This window comes from Pygocentrus nattereri, chromosome 20, assembly GCF_015220715.1.
Source record: "Pygocentrus nattereri isolate fPygNat1 chromosome 20, fPygNat1.pri, whole genome shotgun sequence".
Taxonomy (NCBI): domain Eukaryota; kingdom Metazoa; phylum Chordata; class Actinopteri; order Characiformes; family Serrasalmidae; genus Pygocentrus; species Pygocentrus nattereri.
In genome coordinates this window covers 15,339,814-15,366,115 of record NC_051230.1, presented here as the reverse complement: position 1 = coordinate 15,366,115, position 26,302 = coordinate 15,339,814, and the positions used below count along the sequence as shown (strand labels likewise).

Here is a 26,302-nt window from a genome sequence, read left to right as displayed (position 1 = left end):
GTGCTTGCTGGAGTGGTTTGGATGCGGATCAGCACCTCCAAGCCTGAGTCCATGGTCCTAACCCAGAAAAGGATGGCATGCCCACTCCAGGCAAGGGGAAAGGACTTGCCCCAGCTGGAGGAGTATCTTGGGGTCTTGTTCACGAGTGATGGGAAGAGGGATTGTGAGATCGGCCACAGGCTGGGACAGGTGGCAGCAATAATGCATTCACTGTACCGGACTGTAGTGGTGAAGAGGGAACTGAGCCATAAGGCAAAGCTCTATGTTTACCGGGCGGTCTACATACCAACCCTCACCTATGGTCATGAGCTGTGGGTAATGACCGAAAGAACGAGATAAGCTTTTTTCGCAGGGTGGCGGACTACACTCTATTTGACAGGGTGAGGAGCTCAGTCATTGAGAGGAGCCAGCTATGGTAGTTTGGGCATCTGATCCAGATGCCCCTTGGATGCCTTTCAATGTGGGTGTACCAGGCACGGCCTAATGGGACAAGACCCTGGGGTCGTCCTAGGACCCACTGAAGAAATTATATCTCCAAGTTGGCCTGGGAGTGGCTTGGGGTCCCTGGGAATGAGCTGGAGGAAGTTGCGAGGGACAGGATCGTCTGGGATTCTCTGCTCTCTCAAATGCTACTGCAAACCTTTCTGGACTAAGCAGTTAACGATGACGTTATTATGTTGTCTTTTTAATTAAACATGCGGTAGGCCAGTCTTCCGGGAGTAGTGAAAATATCCATAATATACTTTATTTTGACATAATGTAATGTAATTTATCATAGTAACAATAAGTGTTGTCATATTGTCCAGCCCTATGACAGACAAAACTACACCTATGCTTTGCACACACAAGTACCATTTGATATAAATAATATTGGTATAAAATTTAGCAATTTGACAAAAGCTGAGAGATTCCAATGCCTTAGATAAACACTTGTGCCAGCATTGTTTCAAACTTTGTAACAGTGGCTAAGAAAGAATACATTTGTAGGTGAAGCATAGATCATATTTTGAAGACATCAAAGAATTACATGCAAGTTTTTGAGAAGCCAAAGGTTGGGAGACATCTACACACCCACACAAACATTAAAGTATTAATAGCTCTGACGTCAGGAACTTAACTGCGGATAATGTTTGTCAAGTACACTCCACCTTAATGACACTCAAGATCCAGCATGAATACATCTCCTCATAGACTCAGACAATAATGATACTAAACAGCCATAATCACACGACACAATGAGCTACTGATTACACCACACACAAGCAAGCTCTCACTGATGCATATGAGAAAGCCCCGGCTATCAGTTCTTCATTCCGCTTTACATTCTGCAAGGGATTACTCTGAAAATGTCTTGCCATGTCATTTTGCAGTGCTCTACATGCAGAATTCTGAACCAGATTTGGAATCTCTTTGCTGGTCCCTGATGCTGTCCAACCACAGCACAGATTTAAAATGGTTCATATCTCTAGAGAGTAAACACAACCTCTATCTGTCCTGAGTTTGCCTTTTAAGGCCATGCTGGCTGGTCTAAGTAAGACAAGCTGCATTATTTATCCACTTCAAACTGCACGAGTGATAAGAGCAGGTGTGCTCTGGCAGCAATTTCCTCTTTGTGTGGTCATGCAAACAGTAATGACCACAGTGTAGGTTTCATGCCTTTTGGACCCAACATTAAGCACAATGATAAACATTATTAGCCATGCCCATTCACCCTAAAGTGTGTTTTGGTGTCAAATGCTCTTAGCATGAGGTACAATACAGGGCAGCCAAGCAGAACTGTGCTCATTTACATATATCAGTCACACAGGAACAGGTACAAAAACAGCCTGTTAAAGGATAAACACAGGGTAGGCAATATTCCTGTAGAAATGAATGATCACTGTCCTGTGTGGACATGTGGATGGCAAAATGAAATGAAAAAAAAAGTCACATGTAGGCTTTGGGCTCTCTAATATCATACACTTTATATGACTCCACATTTGATAATAAACATCAGCCTAGAGTGAACTGAGCAATTATGCTCCTGGCTGTATGTAACTCACTTAAGCAGCGGCAATAACAGTGCTTGTTAATTAAACCTGGCTAGTAAACCTGCATAATGAATGTCTGCCTTACTTGCAGTCATATGAAATGAAGAGAACACGCTGTTCTGATGCAGTGTAATCTTAGCAGACACTGATGACCAGTGATTTGTGATTTACAACCATAATGATGACATACAGTAATGCCATTTATCATTCATTACACATGAAAAGAAATACCAGGAGACATCCATAAGCATTTAGAACTGACAATATCTGAAGCCAGGGCTCCCATAAAGTATATGTGATATTTTAAAGTTGTTGAGGGCAATTAATCACAGTATAGAACAAATCATACAGTAAAGCTTCACAGACCATATACTATTTGATGCTATGCTAGGTAGGAAATTTGTGTCTGCAAAACAATGTTTTGAGAAGAAAAAAGCTTGGAACCACTTCTATTGGTCCATTTATCATGAAATGTTCACACAGTGTAAGGGGAATTGCAGTGTTCAAATGATACAGAAAAATAAAAATGGAGATTTTTTTCAACAGCAGCAATATTTAACAAAAATATACATAAAGAACTAAAAATTTCTGTATTTGTCCACACTTTGCCTTTATTACAGCTTCTTCATAGTTTTCCACATTTCCGAAATTCATTCTTAGAACTTAGGTACACTTTCTGCTTTTCACCATCCAAATAATCTAAAACACATTCATTAAAGTTGAGATCGGGCTCTGGCCAGTCCATTGTTCTGAGAACATTTTCTCAACATTTTCTTGACAGCTACACATTCTTTCAGACTCATAGTGTTGAGCTGTCTTCTCACAGTGGAAGGATGGACAGAAACACCTGTAGATTTTTTTCAGATCTGAAGCAAGAGTGGAGCTTGATTTTCTCCTCTCCCTCAGAGATGAAAGCTTTAAGTGCTGTTTATGTGATGGTGACAGTTTTCATGGTCTACCAGGTCTTGCAGGGTTATTAGGGGTCCCATTTTTCCAATATTTTTTGTATGTGTATCTTTGTATTTGTATACTTTTTGTATCTCTTTATCTACCAATAATTTTTGACTTTCCCCTTCCTTGTGCAAGTCTAATCCCATCAGAAATATCTCTGAAAAAAGGGAATACTTGTACTTCATAGCCTCTTTGTGTTGAAATAATAAATGAAAGGCAATCTCTGACGTTTGCACAGTCCTGTACTGTAGCCACCATACCGATTTCGCAGATAAAGATTAGGTAAAGTGTCAATTTTATACAAGTGGCAATGTGACACAAGTCAAAATCTGATGCCTATGGGATTAATGAATAAACCAATAGATCATTTCCAACAATGACCAACATTTAAACCATCATGCATCTTCATTCCAACTTCGTTTTACAGTTTTACTTCATGTTTAAATATAAATTTTTATGAATACATTTATTTAAAGCTTTTGTTTGTCTGTGTTTGTGAACTTCTTTGAATTGCCACTGTCTACAAAAGGTGCTGTACAAATATTCTTACCTTGCTTCAAGTTTGCAACACTCAAGTTTCATTTTCACAGCCGTGGACAAGAAATCTTAAATGCAAATTTGAATCAAAACTTTCTTTTCTCTTTGTGTTTTTTAGGTACGTAATCACAGGCAATAGCTTTCAGCCATTTAAATAAGTCGGAAAAAGTCTCTGACGCCCCCGGTGGTTTTGATGGGATGCCATGGCCTTGAATCCATCACAAAGGATTGAGTCATTTAGCAAGACGCTGTAGGTACATTCAGACACTATTCTATTCAGCCCTGCTGCCTTTCAACCTCTTTCTCTCTCACTTTCTCACACATTTCAGCACCACAGCAGAGGACAGCTCCCTCCGAGCACATTTTCACTCTGCACAATGGTCACATTGAACACTGACGCAACTGCATTCTGCGGCGAATAAGTATTCAAGCATTACAGCTGTATAAAAATGTACACACAATGCATGTCTGTTGTTCTAAACATTGCTGAGATATGATCCCTTTCCTGTCCATTTTTGGACAAGCTTTGAAAAATTGGTGGATTGGTGGAACTATTTCTTACATCCAGCACTACATTACAAACAGCTGAGGTTGTCATTCCATGAGTGCTCCTTTAATGAGGTCTTGTACAAGCAGTAAGTAATAAGATGCTTGTTAAACAAACACACCTGGCCCCCTGGTGTATGGGTGTGGCTTAAACCAGAAGTTAGTACGAGTTACCATGTTGCTGTGCTAAGAGCTCCAGTGATGGTAAAAACCTGTTTATCACCAGTTTCAATAAATGTTCTTCGTTTATTGATTTATGTCATGCAAACCACTGCAAGGCTAGTATTCCCATGCACAATTTAACTTGTTGGATGATATGATATACATCAGTAGTACATTTACTGTGCTTAGCATAAAAGTTTGTTCTAGAAAAGTGACATGTTGAACACTGTAAATGTCTGACAGGCAGATATAATGGCATACAATTGCTTGTATAGTATAGTGTTTATTTTAGGACTTCAGACTGCAGCAACATGTTTCAGACATCTGACAAAACAGCTTCAGGTCTCAGGGAAAAACATGAGTAAAATCGTGCCTCAGTTGTGGTATGTTAGGCAAACCGAGCTGTTTCAATCAGCCGCAGGCAAGATGGCTTTGGAGAATAATGCATCAGGCGAAGCAGCTACAAACTCTAGATGATTCAGTTGGTGTGACATTCACAGTTCTGTGGCCAAATTGTAGATGATAATATATTACAACCACAACTTTTACTGAACTGCACTTTTTATGTTGCTTTATAAGTTTCAACTCATGCTATAACTGTATTTGCTCCCACATTCACTTTAAAGGTGGGAACCATCTCAAAATTACTGGATGAAAATTGTTGGAATAATAATAATAATACTTATTATTATTATTATTATTATTGTTATTATTATTATTATTATTATTAGTAGTAGTAGTAGTAGTAGTAGTAGTAGTCTGTGTGTCTGCCCTGTGATGGACTGGCAACCTGTCCATGACATTTTTGGACTTCCACCTAGTGACCCCTGAGATAGGCTCAAGCACAACCCCCCTACCCGTCGCAACCCGGAAGGATAATCGTCTTACATAATGTGTGTGTGCGTGTGTATTTGTGTGTATTAGTAGTAGTACAGTGTTTGTAAAATTTCGCAAAAACATGTACAAAGGAATAGAAGGAAAAATCAAACAGATAGTAAAAATGATGATTTAATTTATAATGATATCATCATATTGGCCTCTGCTCTACCTGAGCGTATTCTGTAGAAGAACAGAACCATCATTTACCTGTCATCATTCTGAAAAGACTGATCTCCCAGCAGCAAGTCTCTGAAACGGTAGCGTGGAGGTAGTGGAGGAACCTCTGAGTCCACATCGGCCATCTTCAGCGTGGAGATGTCCAGGATAACTCCACTGTTACTGATGCTGTTCTTCTGGCTTATCTCTGCAGATGACCTGAGGTGAACCATACAAAACAGTTTATAATGGAGGAGTAAATGTCTGAACTCAATGAGTTATTTATATTTATTTATTTATTTAGGTACAATTTAGAATCACATTTAAAAATACAGCAAGTACACAATCATGAGGAAATCATTAATACAGCAGTGGACTATAGACAATATATTTAGGCTTTTTTGAAGCTTAAGATTTTATAGCTTGTCTTTTGCCAAAAAATAAACTTCTACTTTAGTAAATAATATAAATTTTTAAGCAATGCATTTAAGACTGATGCATTCAATTTTGCATCCCTAGCTGATAAACAAACAGAACTGCTCTGCTTAATTCATTTGATCAATCCAGAAGCCACAGTGTATGCAGGAGGGACAACAAAGCAGAAATTCTGCGTGCGGAACCTGCCTGGAGGCTTTATATTCCCACCCTGAACCATGTTGAGAGCCTGACAGTGACATATGAGGCTAGGTATTTGCACATGAGTTGCTATTGATTCATGTTCTCTGCCTTTGTACTCTGTACTTTGTAATGAAAATTTCATTAACGTGAACATGTGAAAAGTGTATCCTCAAATACACATTACCTAAAATACAGATGCTGAGTGGCGGCTCATAAACAGTTTAATAAAGTGTACTGCAGTGCCCAGCTCTCCTGCTGTCAAGGCTTCAGGAAAAACTGCACCAATGCAAAACAGTGTTCCACAATACAAAGAGAAACTTTATTAGCTTTTACACAAGCTACACTCTTAAAAATAGAGGTGGGGCATACAGTTGTAGGACAAATCTTTAAATGGAACAGATGTGCAAATTAGGACTGCACAAGAAATTGCATTTTTTAATCATTATCATGATAAACACAGCATTAAGGCCTGTGGTGACAGAATGGCTCACATTACCACATAGTGCAATAGTGATATAATTATACTGCCGGGAAGACCGTTAGAACCAGCAAGTGTTTCTCTGCAGTGGGCTTGAGGGCGGTTCTCCCACTTGGAGTTAGCCCCTTAAGAATTGTTCCAACCATTCGCATTGAATCTCTGTAGCTACTGAATAATAAGACTGTAAAAAGCCTGGGATTTTCCCAAAATTCAATCCCAAAACTCACACATGCAAAGCTCAAAAACTACTATATCCTGTTATATATAATGTTAAGCAGTAGTGGCTGCTGTCACAGCAAACCTGCATCACTATAAGGAGTTTGTTAAGGATTTAAAAATGTGCAAACAGTTCTGATATAAGAACTTGCAGTTGTAAGCAAAAGTATACATGCCCTTGGTCTCCTACTGGAGATTTCTCACACTAGCGGATCTCATTCACAAATATGGCTCATTAAATAAACACCTATTTAAAGGTAAAATTTTATTACACACTTCTAAGACATAAGAAGTTTGCCACTGTAGTTGGTGAATAATAAGCCTTAGTATGTAATAAGCCTGGGATTTTAATGGGTTAAGGAGCCAAAAGTGGTTCTTCTATAGCAGCCCAAAATTCCGTTTTGTCACCTTTACTTTAAAATGCATGTGTCAGGGGGCAGCAAGCTGTCAGTTGTAATTATCAGCTGAAATTCCAAAATCAGACAGAATTCTTTTTCCCATTTATCATTAAATAATACATGCGCTAATTATACATTGTGCATCCCTAGCACTGTGCCAGTTGTTACATAGACTACTGCACCTAAACTCTGTTTATAGTAGGAACAGGACTGCATACCTGTCAGCAGGATTTGAGGAACGCCGCGGAGGGGTCATACTCGCCTCTGAGCCGCATGAGAAAAGAAAGAAAAGGAAAGAACCATTACTGTTTATGTGCCATTCACCAACAGGCAGTCCATGCAGACTCCCCTTCACTCATGAAAGAAAAAAAACATGACATTTTGATGAAAGATGAAATATATTCAAGACCTTTTTTATATTTTTGGTCAAAGTGTTAGATCCTAAAATGACAAATCCACTTCCTCAAGTGCAACTGTACTGAAGTCACAGCGTGTGACACGTCAACTCCCATCTCTGCCTATTCGAATATGAAGCCGGTGAATCACCAGCAATTAGCAGGTTGCCTGTTTCTTTCCTGTACATCATGTTCAGAAACGCTTTAAAGGACAGCCTGCCTCTTCAATAATCAAAGGTCATTTCTCAAAGCGTGTTTAATAGACCACTTACAGTGATTTGTTCTAAACTTCACCTTTAAGGCCAAAAACCATGTCCAAAGACTAATTCCCACTGTTCTCCCCCGCCCCTGTGACATTATGTACCGTGCAACACAGCAGCCAGCCTATATCATCTAGAACATTCTCTGTATGGGCTTTGAGTAGCCTCAGGTGTATGTATGTGTGGACTGTGCAGAGCTATTAGTGTGTAAATCAGAGAGGAGTGGGTGTAGGGTAGCTTTAATGGCAAAGACATAAACAAAAGTGAGAAGCGCTGTGTGAATTGTGTTCTTCCTCTGAGGGGACACACTCACAACACTAAACCATCTGAACACAACCAATCCTTATAAGAGAACTTCATAACAACACCTACATAAGGAAAGAAACCTGTGGTGTGGTGAATGGAGAATTTTTGACAGACACTGTGCAACATCTCTGTCAGAAGAAAAATATCAGGGTTTTAACTTTAAAAGGCCCATATTTTAATTTGTCTTGGATTTTATTTCTTTTATTTTATGAAAGTCTGCAGATAACATTTGTGTGAGGTTATGTCCCAAAAAAGTTGTCATTAGTTTTCACATGACCATACTTCATCTTTTCTTTAAACCCCAGAATTAAACAAACTATTTTTGTTGTGTCTTTAGGGCTAATATATGTAAATGACCTCTGCTCTGACCAGCTGTCATAAGCTGTGCATCATGCAGAAAGCAGTCCAGGCTGAAACACTCCTTGAATCTTCAGCGCAAATGGATCGGCAAAGCTGGCGTAGGTTGAATCGGTCAAACACTGTTGCATTTTGTGATATCACAAAGACAATCAGTTAAAAACAGACCATTTTTGTAGCTTAGTTTCTACTTATGGACAATAAGAACCAAAGAGTAAATGATACTTTTACAGCTTTACAATGTTTTCCTGCTACATCAAGCTCTTTCACTAAAATATATAAGCCCTTTCAAGCAGTACATCTGCTGTAGTCTCTTGTAATGGAGAATTCTACCAATTTTTGAAAATATCAGCATAGTTTAATCATTCAGATGTAAATTCAGAGCAGTTTGATGTGAAATGGTTCTTTGTAGAGACACATACTGACTCACATTTCTTTACAGTGGTGGTGATGAGAACCAGGGGTCATGATGTATACAATACAAATATAGCCATTTTATTTAACATCCAAAACAATTGGGCAACCTACATGTCTACTGAGTTTTTATGGTAAAACAGTGATTAATCTGAAGTTTTTTTTTCTTACAGTGCCTCTCACCACAACGAATGTGTGTAAAAAAAATAATACTACATTTTATGCCAAAATCATATTACACAACTATTATGAAGCAATGTCTCAGGCATCAGGCAACAAGTTGACTTCACATAATAACATGTCAGTTCGCTTTCAGAGGCTCTGAACTGCTCAGACGTCTGGTTCCTACCACCACCACTGTGAGCAATTCTGACTCAGTAGGATTATTTCATATCAAGCCCCTTGGAATGTCTTTGTTTACATCTTAACCATATATTATTCACAGATCTTGAAATATCAGCGGAGCTCCCCTTTGATATTTAGTCAGGAGATGAGAAGCTGTGAGAGGAAAGAAAAAGTGAGAGCAGAATAACAAAGTGTTTAGTGCAAAATCACATTATTCAAATTCAATTCTGAGTTGTTTCCTGGAAACCCCCTAATACAGCCAATCATGATCTAATATTCATAATGAGCTGGTTCCTAATGAGTTGATTGGTCAGTCGTTAAGGATTCAAGCGCATATATTTCCAGCCTGTCACTTCAGTTTTTACGGATCAACAAAAATCTTCCACTTTTGTCTTATAATTTAGTTAACCACTGTATGGTTTTGCGAGGGAAAAAATACAAACATTGCAAATGAGCTTTGATTTTAACACTTGTTAGTCAAAGTAAATGCCGTGACCGAACAGTGTAGAAGACTACTCTTTTCTCAGGTGGTCTGATTTTGAATTTCCTCTCACAAGCTCACACATTCAACACACAACACTTACACATACATTGAACGGTTGAACATGGCCACACTGTTTCGTTCGACTCGGTCTTTTCCGAAGGCGAGTAAATGTTATTTTGTACATATACGTGCGCTGGTACTCTGCTAATCCACTCTCAGCCGTGTGTAATGTCTCACCTGGTTGTGACTGGGTGCGCGGTCCCATCATTGTAAATCAACGTCGTGCTGGCGAACCAAGCGCCACACATTTTCTCTAGAAAGCCTGAGTCAAGGGTCCTCTGAGGACTTTCGACGATAATGTCCTCTTGACAGCTCCGTCCTCCATGGACAGTCGTCTCAGAGGGAAGGGCTGCGACCCCGAGCAGAAAGCCCAGAGAGAGATACCGCTGGGAGCAGTCTATTGAGCAGCATCTTCACCCGCGAGCCAGTGAGTGAACTATGAGTCCGGTACACCACCACTACACGCTATGAATGAACGACAGAGACGCATTTTCCCCTCATTTTTTCCCCTCTTGAGCAAGTTCTCGTGATAAATTTGCTCACGGGCATCCAACAGTCTCAGAAAGCTTCCTGTCACTGCTCAGAAATACAAAAAACGGCGCGAAGCGTGTTGAGGAATAAATAGCTGATAACCTCATCTCCTCACTGCGTGTTCTGTCACCTCTGTATGAGTGGCGGTATAATTATTTATTTTTCTTTTTTTTCCACCTGTATTCAGCCAATCCCCGCCCTCATGCGCCTGGAATGGCTAAGCGCTTCATTCTCAGGAGCCACGCGCCGTTCTAGAACGCGCACTGCTAGCCAATCCTGGCGCAGGAGGCGAAACACTGTCAGCCAATCCTAGCGCAGGAGGTCGGCGTTTGGCGAAATACGGGTGGGGAAAAAAACGGAATGAGTCAGGTAGAGCCTAGTCCTTACCGCTCGCAGCCCAGCGTTACTCAGTCAAAGCTTATAGCGCCATCTGCTGGACCACCTTGAAACGTTTTACACCATAATCATGACCTCAGATGAAACCTGCTGTTCACAGAAACACTAGATCACTGTACTGCACCACAAGTCCCATCTTTCATTTAAATACGTTAAGCTTTGTTCCTCCCCACTGTTCCACTGTGTGAGGGAGCAGGCCTTACCATCCAGAAGTGCCTCCAGATTGCGTTAAACTTAAAAAATGCTTGGTTTTATTGCCATCATACTTGCCTGCACCTGAGAAGGCAAACGGCCCTTATTTGTCCTGTCAGGACCATCAGAAATATTAGTACCATTCTACCGTACAACTGCCAACTCTCAGACAATTCCATCAACGCCTGTTCATCGTCACATCTCAGTGTGTAATGTCCCATTTAATACTGCCATTAGCTGCATCACTGATGAATAAGAGAACTAGCTACAGATGGCTTCCTCTTGAGGAATCATCCATACATGTAATGTCCATTTTTCATATGACGCCCATTTAAGCAAGACGTATAGAGTCGTGCCAAGAATACAGGACACGCGTTTACTTTTCTGCATGAACAAAAAATAGATGTTTTGTGATGCTGCTTTATAGTCTTCCATCATTTTACCTTTTTATTTCTACATAATGAAATGTTTAAGATGTAAACAAAGTCATTCAGAGTGAATTGATGTGAAATGCTTTGTTCTAGAGAAATGCCAAATACCGAATTGTTCACAGTGATGGTAGAACCAGATGTCTGCTGAAGGGTTTAATGCAGGGAAGAGACGTGTATATATGTGGTGTTATATTACAAAATAGTGCCCTAGTTCAGATTTACCACTATCATCATCAACACTACAGGTACAGAACTGTGAAAAATCAGAGACCACCTTTATTTATCTCACTTGCAGGCAAGAAAGCCAAGTACAAGTACATCTTTTAGTACTTAGTGTGTCCACCCATTACCTTTATTACAGTTTCCATTCTTTTAAAGACACTTCAGTTTTTGAAAGAAATATGCAGTGATACGTTTCCACACCACTAAAGTTCAGTCTTAGAAGTTGGTTGCAGTTTCTGCTTCTCACCATCCAGGCAAGGTCAAAAACACATTGATGTTGGGGTCTGGAAACCAACGTTAAAGGTGGACGGTCTTATTTGACAGCTACACATCCTTTCAGGCTCATAGTGTTGAGTTGTCTTCTCACACTGGAAGGATGGACAGAAACACATGTGGGTTGTTTCAGATCTGAAGTAAGAGTGGAGCTTGACTTTCTCCTCTCACTCAAAGATGAACTCTTTAAGTGCTGTTTATCGGACAGTGACAGTTTGGGTGGTCCACCAGTTCTTGTCCAATTTTTAAGAGTCTCATTTTTTTTCTGTATCTTTTAATCTATGCTTGAACTCCACTTTTGGAAATGTTCCCTTATTTTCCCATGAATTTAACCCTAACAACCCACGGGCCCACCAGCAGGCCCAAAGTTTTATTACACACTTCTACAATCCAAGAATAGCTCCATTATTTTTTTATTGAAGTGCCTGTAGATTCTGAATAACAAGCTGTAGTATTGAATAAGCCTTGATTGTTAAGAGGTTAACCTTCCTGATGGAGATTGATTATCTTCTATCTAATCTCCTCAAAAATATCTCCTGGAAAAAATGAATAACTTGAACTTTAGGGGCAGTCGTGGGCTGGAGGTTAGGGATCTGGCCCTGTGACCGGAAGGTTGCCGGTTCGATCCCCAGCGTCGACAGTCCATGAGTCCTTGAGCAAGACACCTAACCCCCAATTGCTCCCCGGGCGCCGTGGATAGGGCTGCCCACCGCTCCGGGCAAGTGTGCTCACTGCCCCCTAGTGTGTGTGTTCACTAGTGTGTATGTGGTGTTTCACTTGCATGAATGGGTTAAATGCGGAGATGGAATTTCCCCGGTTGTGGGATCAAAACAGTATCACTTAATCTTAATGACAATTTGGACTGGAAATGAATTAAGTGACAGAGTGGTCTCTGAGACATGTAGGTTTAGTAGTGGTTTTGGATCCTGAATAAAATGTTTATGTTTGGCTTGTAGACATTGCAACGCCACCTCCACTGTGATAGGAACGCTTTTCTACAATGCACCATTTCACTCTGAATGACTGTTTACATAACAACAGCTGAATTATGCACCAAAGTACCAGAATCCCCCTTTAAAAAGAAAGGTGCTGTAAAGAGTTTGTTCGATCGATATCATAGAAGAACTACATTCGGTTCACTCAGTTGAATGGCTCTTTAGAAGATCCACTTTTGCTCCTTTAAGGTGTTGCTCCTAAGAACTCCTCATGGTACATTTATTGTGAGGAGGGTATGAACTTACCTGCTTTCAGTCTGTTGTCAGCTACAGGCAGGGTGAGCCTCCTCCTCGGGATGTAGAAAGTGTTCATGTCCCTGGATTGGAATTACAGTTGCCTGGTCCTCTCCGTGATGCCAGTGCATAATGACCCAGCCGACGTTTACTCAGTGTACTGGGCTGAAATTCTTTGCGCGCTGATGAGACCTGCATTCAGTTTTCAGCTTGGCCTTGTGGGAATATGCGGAAACACGCCAGAACTTTTCCCAAGCTGGACGACATGGTCTTTTTTTTTTATTAAATGCCACCTATTCTCTTTCCCATACATGCAGTTCTATAGAAGCTAGGCTGGAAAAAAGTAGTTTTATTTTTTTGGTGCAGCAGAAAGAACGTGGCTTGTTTTTTTTTTTTTTCTCCTTTTATGAAGGATTGTTTTGATGAATCATGGTAATACGTGGGCACCTGAAACCTGTCGCGCTCTCTCTCTGTCTGTCTGTCACTCGGTCCCTCTTACATAAACAAGGTATATTTTGATCAAAATCATCTAGTATTTACCATCATATTTATGTCCAGTTTCTTGTTTATTGATAATAACATTCAAAATCCACATTTTCCTGTTTCTATCTATCTATCTATCTATCTATCTATCTATCTATCTATCTATCTATCTATCTATCTATCTATCTATCTATCTATCTATCTATCTATCTGGAGCTTTCTACCGGACTTCAGATCAACATACAAATAAACACGTCATGTACTTGTTTATATTTTTGAGGAAGGGGGGGGACAGTATCCACACAAATTATTTCAAAATAGTCATTTTCTGTAAACCACTCCACTTTCCCAGACATTTTGTAGTGCAATACTGTTTAAAATGATTACGTGATGTGTTTATCTGTGTATATTTGATATTTAATTTTAGAACAGATATTCTGAACATGTCACGGAAGTAAATATAAGTTTTGTAATTATTCACCATTTATTTAAAATGTAGAATTTATGCAAAATGTAAAAGAAAAACTACACAAATGGAGCTACAATGTTTTTGCACAACAGTGACAATATATATTATCTATAATCAAATGCCTGAATCTAATTTAATAATGAAAACACTTCATTTTACCACATGGAGTGAGGATTGTTTTTCAGGCAAGCCCAGAAAACATATGAACATATGAAATTTAAAACTTTGGATATGAATATCAAAGGTTAAGACTAGTCCTGCACTTTAACCTTTAGTTAATATGCTACTGTTTAAAAGTTTAGTCCTTGGTCAAAAGTTCAGATTCAGGGATTTTATTCAGGACATTTTCAAAAAATTGTGTAGTATATTTTTATTTGCTTAGAAAAGTGTTAATATTTGAATAATATTTTATATATATATATATATTATATATATATATATATATATATATATATAGTGATTTTATGGATGGTGTGTTTGTTTAACCATTTTCAAACCTCTCCTTGAGGAAGTCCAGTATTATATGTAGTTACAAAGCAGCTCCTGGTTTGACCAGTTAGTGCTTTATTAAATTCTGCTCATGATGTAATTGATGATATTAACAAGTCTCTGATGTGGCCGTGCAGATGTCAAGGAAAAATATGGACCCAAGTTACTTGTTACTTTTTATTGTTTTTATGTTTATTTGAATTATGAATATGACTTTACTCTAATGTATATTGTGATAAACTCACTGCTGAAGTAAATTTTTAAAAATTTGCTTAGATGCCTAAAACTTTCGCACAGTACTATATGTTTCAAACGATTAGTACAAAGCTGTAAAAAAAAAAAAGCAAGACGTGTTGTGGAAGAGATGCACCTAGAATGAACAGAGCTGTAGATTCTATTGAAATAACTATGAAAGCTGTATTAAGCTGTATAGAGAATTCTATGAGAATGAAGATCAAATTAAAGAGGAATTCCTCCCATTTTCAGATTGTCTGCATTATTCAGTTTCTGAAATATAAACTAAGTTATCTGAGGGGTTTGATGTGAAATGCTCTGTCTTAGAGAAATTTACTGACTCTGATTTCTTTATACTGGTAGTGATAGGAGCCAGGTGTCATGATGTCTACAACACATATATTTTATTACTATCCAACATGACTAGTCATCTAACATGTCTTCTGAGTTCTTATGTTTAATGGTCATTGCTATGCCCTGCACCTCTTTGTCATTAATCTATTTGAAATTAGGCTCAAAACTTTCAGAAAGTAATGTCTGACATCTTTCGACATAGTTCTCATTTCATGTAATGACTTTTTGAAGGAGCTTTTACAGAGAGTAAAACCTTCAGATGTCTGGTTCCTATCACCACCACTGTGAACAACTCTGACTCTGTAAGTTTCTCCAGAACAGAGCATTTCATATCAAATCACTCTGAATGACTCTGACCGACTACATCTTAACCATTTAACTGTACATTGTGTAAAATCAGTGGACCACCCCTTTAATGTCAAAAATACCTCATATTTCCAACATGGTGATCAAATCATGATAACTAGACAACTTGATGAAACATACTGGAAGTAGTTCATAACAGTGTATTATATATAATGTATAATATCTCAAAATCATCAAAGTTTTCAATAAAACATCTAAAAATCTCTTTGGTGTTGAGCTTTTAAGATTCACATTAACACTGGATGAGTTACTGTTGCATAGAAAACAGCACTTCCAACTTTTGCTCAGTAGTGTTTGCTGAAATGTTCAGTTTGGGTGCATTTTGCATGTTTTTGATGTTCTCTTGATGATGGTGTTTTGCATTTAGATTTACCAGTTCAGCTTGTAGCAGAAATGTTAGTGCTAACAGTTGGTAAATACTGGCCCCAAGCAGTTTCACAACAGAATGGCAAATATATTTAACCCATTTAAAACTTCAGCAGTGATTAACGCTCGTCTTATCTGGATTTTTATGACTGTATTTAAAAAAAAAATAAGACAATATGCAACTATTGGATATGCAGCCATTTGTTCATTAGTTTATGAAGCAGTGCAGTTAAAATAGTGGAGCTGTTTTACAGACAATGCGTCTCACACAAATAAATATTTCCAGCATAGTGCATTTAAATGAGAGCTTACTGCCAGCTATTTACACTCACTTGCTGAAGAAGTGTGGATTACTGAAAAATAAAGTTATTTAAGCTTGGAACAGAGTTAAGAAACATTTTTATAAGGCAATATATTTGTGTTATGTAATAATTTTAGGACTAAGTTTACAATACAGGCCAATTTCACAGGAGCAATTTAAGAATAATGTACTGAGACATTGCAAAGTATAGACTGACCATCAAAAAGTAGACTGGCAGGAATATTTAAAGGTGTAAAAAGTGATTTTGTTAGGTTTTCACCAAAACACCCTGTCCTCCTGGATGTGAAGCCTTCATGCTTCCAAAGTGTCTGTAAAGAGAGGGCAAAAAAAACAGAAACGTTAGAAGACAGAACTTGAAGACTGGAGGAACAGTAATCTGGATGGATGGAAAGACAAGCGAAACAGATGAGCGACAGATGAATCAACAATTGTTTGGCTGGGTGGCAGTGAAAAGCGACAGCTGAATAAATGGATGGAAAAATCTCTCACCTCCAAGTATTAGTGTCAGGATTATAAGTCTCGATGGTTCGGAGATTGGACGTGCCGTCACAGCCTCCTACAGCCAGCAGCCTTTCACCAAATACCAGCAGTGACACCTAGACAAGGTCAAATTTATCATAGGCCTGCATTTACCGCTGACTCAACATGCCAGCCGAGCGACAACCTGCACTAAACACAGCACTCTGCCTGCAACGTGAGTGCAATACCTCAGGTACACTACTGTTCAGAAGTTTGGAGACGCTTGTCATGTAAATGGCTATTTTATTTACAATGCTAATGCCATATATAATAAAATATAAGTTTAAATATTATTTAAAGCATTTTAGAGGTTCAATTCAATAGTTTGTAACATTGTGAAGGCTGCACAGGCCTCATAATACATGCATAAGCATTGAATAACATAGTTATAAAGCACTACTTAAATATTTATATACAGCTTATGCCAGTAGTCATGGAAAGGTTTTATGAGGTAAATGGCATTGTATTGACATCAGGGATCTTAAACTAACAGACAGATTTCCTTTAGTAGCACTGTAATAAAGCATTATTCCCAAGTAATAGCACTACATACATTAGTTTTGCTTATGTCTATGTGAGTTTATGCACATCAGTACAATTTCATTAAGTAGAGTTGTTTGGCTTCTGCATATCTCCCAAATTGAAATTATAATTCATAATTTTATGATGACTGTAATAATTAGAACACAGTCATATGCAAATTCAGCCAATAAACAGTATTCCTGAAACAAAACATGCAGCGGTGTGTTCTCTGTAGAGCAGAGGTGTCCAGCGTTTTACAAAGAGGGCCATGTCAAAATCCCTGAGGGCCCAAGGATTTTTCACAAATAATTCTGATTGAGAAAAATACAACAACGTAGAGAAATGAATTAAACTGAGCATCTAAATCTTTAGCATATTAGAATAATGTTATTCATGTGTAATTTTCATATACATTTTATACATTTATTTGTAAACAAATTGGCTTAATGTTCTTGACTTGTGAACAGTAGTGCAAGTGTGGACTGTATAGACATGGGAGTTGAAACACTGCCAGACAAGCTGCTGACAACTCACTTGGTGGCGCTTGTTCCTCATGCGTGGGATGGGTGTCCAGTGGAGGGTGTTTGGGTCAAACTTCTCCACAGTGCTGAGCTGCAGCAAAAGCTCATCCCGACCCCCTGCCACGTACAGACAGCCCAGATATACAGCACAGCCTGGCCGCTCTCTGGGGGTCCCCATGGGGACGCAGGTCTGCCACGTCCCATCCAGTGGGTTAAAGCGTTCCACTGGAGATTGGAATTAGAATCAGAATACGTTTGTATTTGCCAAGATGTACTGGATGTATTTTTAATGAAAACACAACATGCATTATTTTCCCAGTGTGGGAAATCTAGGTGTTCCCTAACGTAAGTGGAATTTAAAAAGTGATGACTGAGTGGATGTACAAGAAGATGTTTCTAATAAAGTGGCCAGTGATGGCTGCTGAATGGGTGAACAAGGATAGTGTTTTTAGTTAAGTGGTCTGTAAGTGGAATTACAAGGTGGCTAATAAAGTGGCCAGTGAGTGAATGTAAAAATGTAGTTGTTGTTTCTAATAAACTGGCCAGTAAGTAAATATAAAAGTGGATGGTTCTAATAAAGTGGCCAGTGAGTGAATGCATAAGAGGTTGTTTCGAATAAAGTGGCCAATGAGTGAATGTATAAGGTGGGTGTTTCTAAAAAGGTGGCCAGTGAGTGAAAATAAAAGGTGGGTGTTTCTAATAAGTGGCAAGTGAATGAATGCACATGATAGGTGTTGAGTGGCCAGTGACTGAATTGATCCCGACTACAATATTGGTCAGCGTCCTTCTTTTACAACTTAAAACTCAGAACATAACTATTTTTCTCATCTGTTATATAACCACGCCTGTATAAGAACCTGAAGAAACACTTGCCTCAACCTTGTAAACTTTGGAGAAGGGTCATGGGAGCTTCCTCCAGCCAGCCTTCTCACAGACAGAAATAAATGGCAGCAAAATTATTTTTTTTCCCAAGCTATTCTTGGACGTTCCATTTACGGGAGAACTAATGTCTGTCATTTGTGCATGTTGTGGACTGGAAGAGTATGTGGGCGGATATATACTGTTAAGAGAAGACTTAATATTACTCCTGATGCAGACATTATGAAAGCTGAAGAGCCATTACCGATTGTTGAGCGCTCAGTGATGATATTTTATTCTCAGTTTGAGTAAACAGTGGAAGACAACCGTCCATCACTCGTAGATTGTGGGATAGTGAGATAAGATAAGAATGGGAGTCAGATGTGTTGAGAAACAGATGGCTGGGTTTCTGAGTACTCACCTGAGCTGAGTGGTGTGTCTCCATCTGTGCCACCCATCACATACAGGAAACCGTCCAACACCGCAGCAGCGGCTCCTGTCCGAGACTGCCTCATGGGGGACAGTTTAGTCCAGCTCTTTAGCTCTGGATCAAACCTGTGTGGGGCATTTTAACCATTGCATTTCATGCAGTGTAATTATGATGTGTCTGGATGGGCCACTACATCTCATAAAGTTGTAAAATCACTTGCTTGCATTTTGGTTGTCATTAGCAACTGGTAAATTATAAATTTATCACATTAAATATTTGTTAAGTGTTATTGAAAAACTCTATATGTCCAAAAATGTATAGACACCTGCTTATCCAATGTTTCTTACAACATCAAGGTTATTAACAGTGTTGCTGTAAGGATTTGATTTCATTCAGTTACAAGCGCATCAGATGCTGATGATGGATGATTAGCTGTGGATCACACACACCACTCCACCTCATTCAAAAGGTGCCAGATGTGGCTCCATCATTCTAGAGAACAGAGTTACACTGCTCCTCAACTCAGTGCTGTGCAGTTTTATACCCTTCTAGCTGTGCTTGGAATTTGTCATATATTGTCTTCATAACATGAAAACATACATCTTCCATTTTATTCAAAAAGTGCCTTTATCAGATGCCTTTATATAAACATCTTAGCTGAAAGCAGCACATCAGAACAGAGATGGCAGCGCTAGATATCAAGTCAGAGAGTTGCAGTGGTTGTTAGTGTTTTGCAATTGTCATTGCAACCACCTAGCCACACCCTAACAACCACTTGGGATACCATATCAACTTTTTTGCTTCTGTAGATCAAATCTTCAAAGATGTTTTCACATTAAGATTTTCTACTTATATGTATGTATGTATGTATATATGTCCATCCTTCCATTCATCCATTTTCTAAGCCACTTCTCCCTCAGGGCTTGCAAGGGGGTGCTGGAGCCTATCCCAGCAGTCGAGGCGAAAGGCAGGATACACCCTGGACAGGTCGTCTGTGTGTGTGTGTTTTTATATATATATATATATATATATATATATTTTTTTTTTTTTTTTTTACTACAAACAATAGCCAATGGCTGTTCAAAATGCTCATTACATTATAAATGTTAAAAATAAATCTGTTCATCAAATTATACTGTATTTGATGTGTATTATTTGATTTATTCAAATGCCTTGAGTAATAATTAATGGTTAAGCATTGAAAATCAACTATTGTTGCTGTTCACCTATGCTAGCATGTTTGTATGGACTTTTGTGAGCAAGGAATTTAAAGTGCCTTCATGATTTACTGGAGCAGCCCTGCTCTATAACCTGATTTATCATATTCCACATTTCCCCTGTACAGTAGTGCTGGGCATTGAATATCACAATATTTTCCAAATATATCGCAGTGTTTGAGATTTACTAATTGTGCATTATAAACTAGGAGACGGTGCCTCCTAGTGCTTTATGCTAAAGAATGTTTTACAAATCTAACGTACCTTGCAAAGTGCTGGATACAATATGTAAGACACTCAAAATATAATTTAAAAAATTAAAGTTGCTTGGCAGTTGGATGACTTCTGTTTTATGAAGAATATTTGCATGAATTTAACACACACTATCGATCAGTGTCACTGAAACTTAATAAAAGAATCACAGTCTGACAACAATACACCAGTATAGCCCAGCAATATTTGTATGCTTGCTAAAAGTCTAGTGCACTTGCTTATCTTGTTATGTATGTTGCATGTTATATACGTATATTCACCAGAACAGAGCTCCTTATATGCATAAACATACTTGGTGTACCTGGTCAAAAAAACCTAATTCTGGCAATACTGATACCCAAATATCTGAGATTAGTTGCGTACCATTTTAAAGATCCTCTCACCTGTACTAAAGGATTATCAAACATGTTAAGAAGAAGAGCTTTGTGCTCTCTAATTGTTTAGGTTATCACCAGATGCTCTGCTGCACTGTTGATGTACATGGAGAGGGGGGTGAGCTAGCATGTGGGATTGACTGATTGTTGTGAGGTTGCCAGTTGAATTACTTTTATAGAGGGATAAGATACAATGACAACAGGCAGGGGCTCAATAGCCAGGACAAAAGGCAAGAGAGAAACTGGACAGCATTGCTTGCAGCTTCTTGTCACATGAAATACCCCTGAAAGGAGACCATTAATCAGGATGTGGGCATTTGAAAGAATCAATAAATGTTTTCCCTACACCCACTGTTGCCACAGTTTGAAGGAGAATGCTGCGTTACTGAATGCATTCTATGCATCCACTGACAATCAAGACAGTTGAAGTACCGTGTAGTAATAGATAATATGAAGGACTCTCAAGATGACATCATACTGTTGCTGATTTAACCTTGATTTGCATTGTGCGTCCACTATAATGTGTCTAGATGCCCCCTTTAATTAGTGAATGAAGCTCTGTAAACGAACAGGATGCTCTGGAGCAGCCATGCATGACCTTAAGGTCACCATGACCATTGCTGAATGTCGCTTAGAGGGGAATAAATCCTCCCAAGCATTGGGCTGTGGAGAACTAATCATTCAGTATCAGTACCTGACCGAACAACAGCAATGATAATTTGTTTTTTACAAAACATAACTGAACCTCTACAATCATCTTTGGAATTACCTTTTATTATCATACCAATTCCACAATTTTCTACTCAGCATTGGACAGGGTAAACCCCTTTATGGCTGCGGGCATGCCGGCAGGCCAAAAGTTTTATTATACACATCTGTAAACTAAGAATAGCTCAACCAGTTTTGATTGAAGCATCTGTAGTTACTGAATAATAAGCCTTAGTATGTATCCCTCAGTAGCATCTTCATTCTTTTGCCTTCACGAGGCAGATTTCTGGGAGACGTAGTCCATCAAGATTTTTAAAGAAAGCATTATTACCAATACATTCTGATCAATAAAACACTTTTTTTATATTGGAGTGATCTGGTCAATTAACTATTACATGCTATTTACAAAAGCTACATTAGATTTTGCACTACTGCTGTGAGGATTTGATTGCATTCAACCCCAAGAACTTCAGTAAAGTCAGGTAGTGATTTTGAGTGATTAGTTCTGGATCACAAACTCCTCTCTTGCTCATCCTAAAGGCAATGGATGGAGCTCTAACACTTCAGAGAGAGCAGATCCATGGCCCAACACCATGTACTGCTGCTTCAGAGCATCTCATTTTAAGATTAAGATCAAGATTAAGTGACCCTTATTAGTCCCACAATGGGGAATTTCACCTCCGCATTTAACCCATCCGTGTAGTGAAACACCACATACACACTAGTGAGCACACACACACTAGGCGGCAGTGAGCACATTTGCCCAGAGCGGTGGGCAGCCCAATCCGCAGTTCCCGGGGAGCAGTTGCGGGTTAGGTGTCTTGCTCAAGGACACCTCAGTCATGGACTGTCGGCCCTGGGGATCGAACCGGTGACCTTCCGGTCATGAGGCTGGATCCCTAACTTCCAGCCCACGACTGCCCTAATTGCAGTGCTTTTCTATGGAGACTATACAAACTTTATGTGGGAAATGCAAATGCCTGTATCAGCAATGGGTATACCTTAAAGTAGCTGAATTCAGTAATTAGATGTCTGAATACTTCTGGAAATACTGTGCATCTATGGGGCTATCTGTGTGTCTATTTCTCTATATATGATAATGGTATTTTGGCTTCAGCTACAATTTTCTCCCTTTTCATTTGAAATATGTATGATATTTGCCTTTCCTGATAACAGCTGACAGTTAGATAGCCAGCTGCCTGTCTCTCTCCCTCCCTCTTTCTCTCATTTCACCAAAACACACTCTCTCTATTGTCCATATGGTGCTTTCAAACACCGGATCAAGAATTTCACATTAATGTGCTCACTTTTAATATTCTTATTATAATAATGCTGCTGCGTTCACAATACACAATCTCCATTTGAAACCCCCCGGAGCTTCAGTTGTCACACTAAGTATGTATGAGTGGCAGATGTCAGGTATATTTAGGCAGGTTACCTTTCCACAGTGTTGGTGCAGGCAGTGCCATCATATCCCCCCAGGGTGTACATGTACCCATCCATCTCCAGCACACACACACCACTACGGGGGCTGCTCAGGGATGCCTCTCTGCTCCACTCATTTGTTTCAGGGTCATACCTGAAGGCACAGGCAATATTGTTGACATGCTTTTCCCCCTCATTCCAGTATATATCCCTTAAAATGCCAGACTTGTTACATACTAAGGCTTGTTATTCAGAATCTACAAGGATATCAATGCAAACTGGTTGAGCTACTCTTACATTATAGAAGTGTAATATAACTTTGGGCCCACCAGCAGGTCCTGGCCATTTAAGGGGTCAGTCATTGGTATCAGAAATTTAATTAGAACAGGTAAAAATGTCATTAGTACTAGTAATGATAAGATCATGTCAAAATGATAGCACTTTATTTTGGGAGTCCAGTGTTTTGTAGATGCTCACTTATTAATTAGGATGAATGTGTTTGGGATAGTGTAGTGGTTAACACCTCTGCCTTTTACACTGTAGACTGAGGTTCAATCCCCACCTGGGCAAACACCCTACACTATACCAATAAGAGTCCTTGGGCAAGACTCCTAACACCACCTTGGCCTACCTATGTAAAAAAATAAGCAAATTGTAAGTCGCTCTGTATAAGAGTGTCAACCAAATGCTATAAATGTAAATGTAGTATGTTTTCTTGTAAATTCTTCAACCCCAAACCTAATGCTAAATCTAACACTACACTTTTAAAAATAGTTCAAGAGTTCTTGAGTAAAGGCAATGAATTGTTATAGAGGCATGAACCATTTGAATGTATTTTAATTTGCTAGTGAAATGATTCTTCTCTATGATGGAGAAAGAGTTAAAGAGTTGTACATGGTTCTTCAAAGAGCCTCTTTAAAAATGCCTCTATATAGTACCAAAAAGGGTAAAAAAAACCCTTTCCAGCACTCTTTTTGCTAAGAGTGTAACTCCAGATAAAGATATTATAGACCATGTGTGTTTAGAGCTTGAACATCTGTAGACAATCTATAGGTAATCTATATTATATGTTAACATAACATTTCAGTGTTTACTACCAAGAATTCCTGGCTTTCCTAGTTCTATAATTTGTAACAGAGAGGGAGAGAAAGAGGTAGGATAAAAAAGACTAAAAGGCATGAAATAAACAAACAGGGGGCAACAAAACAGGGCCTAACAAACCGAGACATCAATCGAAGCCAAGACAAACAAAACCAGTAGTACAAATACACAGAGAGGGCGGGGCTACAGATGGGGTTACAGATGACAAGGAGGCAGGACAAGGGAGGAGACAGAGACCAAAACAATAAAACCCCACACGGTGTTAACAGAGTGAAGACTTTTACTAGTGTGAATTACACTGAAACAAACAGAAACAAAGAAAGACAAGGTCAGGGCAGGACAAGATGTTATAATTTTAACAGAGTGAAGACTTTTACTAGTGTGAATTACACTTGGGCTAATTTGAAATCAAATAAATTTGAATTGATTTGACTAGTAAAGTGTTCAATTACTACATGTTCATATTCAATATTGCATATAATGATAGAATGTTTAGCTTTTACATGTAACTGTTAACCTTTCATTTGAAAAATCAATTCAAATATTTGAAATTCATTTCACTTTTCAGTGACTGAATTAGCACATGCTAAAATCTAATTCATGCTGCTGCAACACATGGTGACAGATGACAGATGCATTCCCGAGTTGTTTTTTAAAGGTCCAGGGAAAGCAGAAGGCACAGGGGATTTAGAAAAGCAAAGAAACAATGAAAGACTATACTAGAAAAACATGACAAAGAACAAAGAGACTGAGTAAACAAGAACAAAACAATGAGAGCACTGAGCTAACAAATATAACATCAATACCAATCAACCACTTGAGTGAGACAAAAGGCTACAAATACACAAATACAAACACTCGAGGCATTAATGCCTGGGTGGGCTTACACACAGGTAAACATGAGAAAACAAAGGTGGAGCTAGAGGGACTGGAGACAGCAGAGAGAATACAGCAGGGCTGAGACTGGACATGGAAACCATGACAACCATGACAACACATCTTTTAAAGTGAACTGAGAAAAGCTATGAAATCTTTCATGTGAAATCAAAGTCCTAGTAGTTACTTTTTTTTTTTTTAACAGGAAATCTAATTTTTACATATCAAAATAAGCATTTTCACTGGTATTCCTAACATTTTTGCTGCTAAATTCCCAATTTTAGAAATTGTGGATCAAAAACTAAAACAACTTTCTATAGAAATCCCTCTCAGGATTATTGTGTGCAATGATTTGTGACATGACCACGAGGCCTTAAACCTTAAGACGTCATGTTTATTACTGGAGGTGGCAAAAATATGTAAATCTATTTAACTGTTGCTCACTTGTCACTGATTGCAACAATTGGCAAAGTTTTATTGAAAGTGTAAGTTGCTCCAGAGTGGCACAGCATTCATCTTGTAGTCAGGAGGTCAAGAGTTCAATCCAATTATACTCTCTTGGACATCAGTGGCTGGAGTCCACAAGAGTATAATTGCCCTCACTCTCTCTGGGAAGGGTAGGATGCCCCACCGCCCCCTCACTCAGCACAGTATTAGCCCATGTGGGAGTCTGTTAGCTGATGTAACAGAACTGGCACTTAGTTTTCTTCTCCAAGTGTGTCGAGATGTCCAGTGACATGTGTTATCGACAGTTAGAGGTGAAGGGTCCAGGCCGGAGTGGGATGTGTTTTCAGACCAGGAGTTACATGATGCAGACCGGCCCACCCCAAACTCTGACTATTTCTCCTGCTACACACACACAAACAAAATACGTTGTTCTAAAATTTGTAAATCTTCATCTTCTTCATTTCTAACTCTTGTTTATCATTTATATGCTACACTGAGATAACCAATGCGGTTGGCTAGTGATAAAATGAAAACTGGCGAAAACTTTTATCTCAAATGTGACGTAATCATGACGAGCAATACGCTACAAACTAAAGCTAGCCTTAAGCATTAAGTTAGCCTTAAGCCTAAAGTCAAGGTCAGCTTTTCTCTCTGCCCAGCTGCTTGGATTTGTCCTCATCCTTCATAAGTATCTTTTTTGTCTTTTTGGTGGTAAGTTTTTTTTTTTTTTAGGTTTTTAATGCTGCTGTCCATCTTAACATGATTAATGTAAAATAACTGCTGCATTGGTAATGCTAAAAACAGTAATGAACTCTGTGGAGCCCTGACTGTTGTGTCAGCCAGTACCAGATTCACTCTGTCACGCTGAATTTCATGATTTATATTTCATATGTTAGTGTCTCAAGGCTGAGGTTAGCATCTTATTCAAATTTCTGTTTCACCTGAAATAGTGCAGCAAAATACATCATCAAACCGTTTTGTCTTGTTCGGACGGCCATGAGAAACTAGCCGCATTTGTTTGCTGTCAGAATGAATCATCACGAGAAGCTGGAGAGCAAAATGTAAAGCTTCTGTTGACTCTG

The 26,302-nt window shown here is 38.9% G+C and overlaps 2 protein-coding genes across 17 annotated transcripts in view; both read right to left on the bottom strand.

Annotated features, from left to right (window-relative positions):
- LOC108423613 (potassium channel subfamily T member 1-like) overlaps positions 1 to 13,002 on the bottom strand; it is a 134,711-nt gene extending 121,709 nt beyond the window's left edge. For 5 of the 16 annotated variants that reach the window (XR_005129233.1, XR_005129234.1, XM_037531850.1 and 2 more), the window contains exons 1-3: positions 12,879 to 13,002; positions 7,190 to 7,235; positions 5,313 to 5,480 (exon numbers count right to left, since the gene is read on the bottom strand). Coding sequence is in view for 14 of the 16 variants with exons in the window: in XM_037531850.1 (XP_037387747.1) it covers positions 5,313 to 5,480; positions 7,190 to 7,235; positions 12,879 to 12,945 (281 nt within the window). In the remaining 2 variants the exon portion in view is untranslated. Of the gene's footprint in view, positions 1 to 5,312; positions 5,481 to 7,189; positions 7,236 to 9,769; positions 10,250 to 12,878 lie in introns of those variants that run through there. The other 11 variants (XM_037531853.1, XM_017691016.2, XM_017691021.2 and 8 more) reach the window with 4 other exon arrangements.
- A 2,810-nt stretch (positions 13,003 to 15,812) lies between these two features.
- LOC108423570 (kelch-like protein 20) overlaps positions 15,813 to 26,302 on the bottom strand; it is a 28,707-nt gene continuing 18,217 nt past the window's right edge. Inside the window, exons 4-8 of the mRNA XM_017690964.2 lie at positions 22,810 to 22,950; positions 18,791 to 18,924; positions 17,525 to 17,736; positions 16,439 to 16,545; positions 15,813 to 16,257 (exon numbers count right to left, since the gene is read on the bottom strand). Coding sequence (XP_017546453.1) covers positions 16,197 to 16,257; positions 16,439 to 16,545; positions 17,525 to 17,736; positions 18,791 to 18,924; positions 22,810 to 22,950 — 655 coding nt within the window. The 3' untranslated portion in view covers positions 15,813 to 16,196. The remainder of the gene's footprint in view (positions 16,258 to 16,438; positions 16,546 to 17,524; positions 17,737 to 18,790; positions 18,925 to 22,809; positions 22,951 to 26,302) is intronic.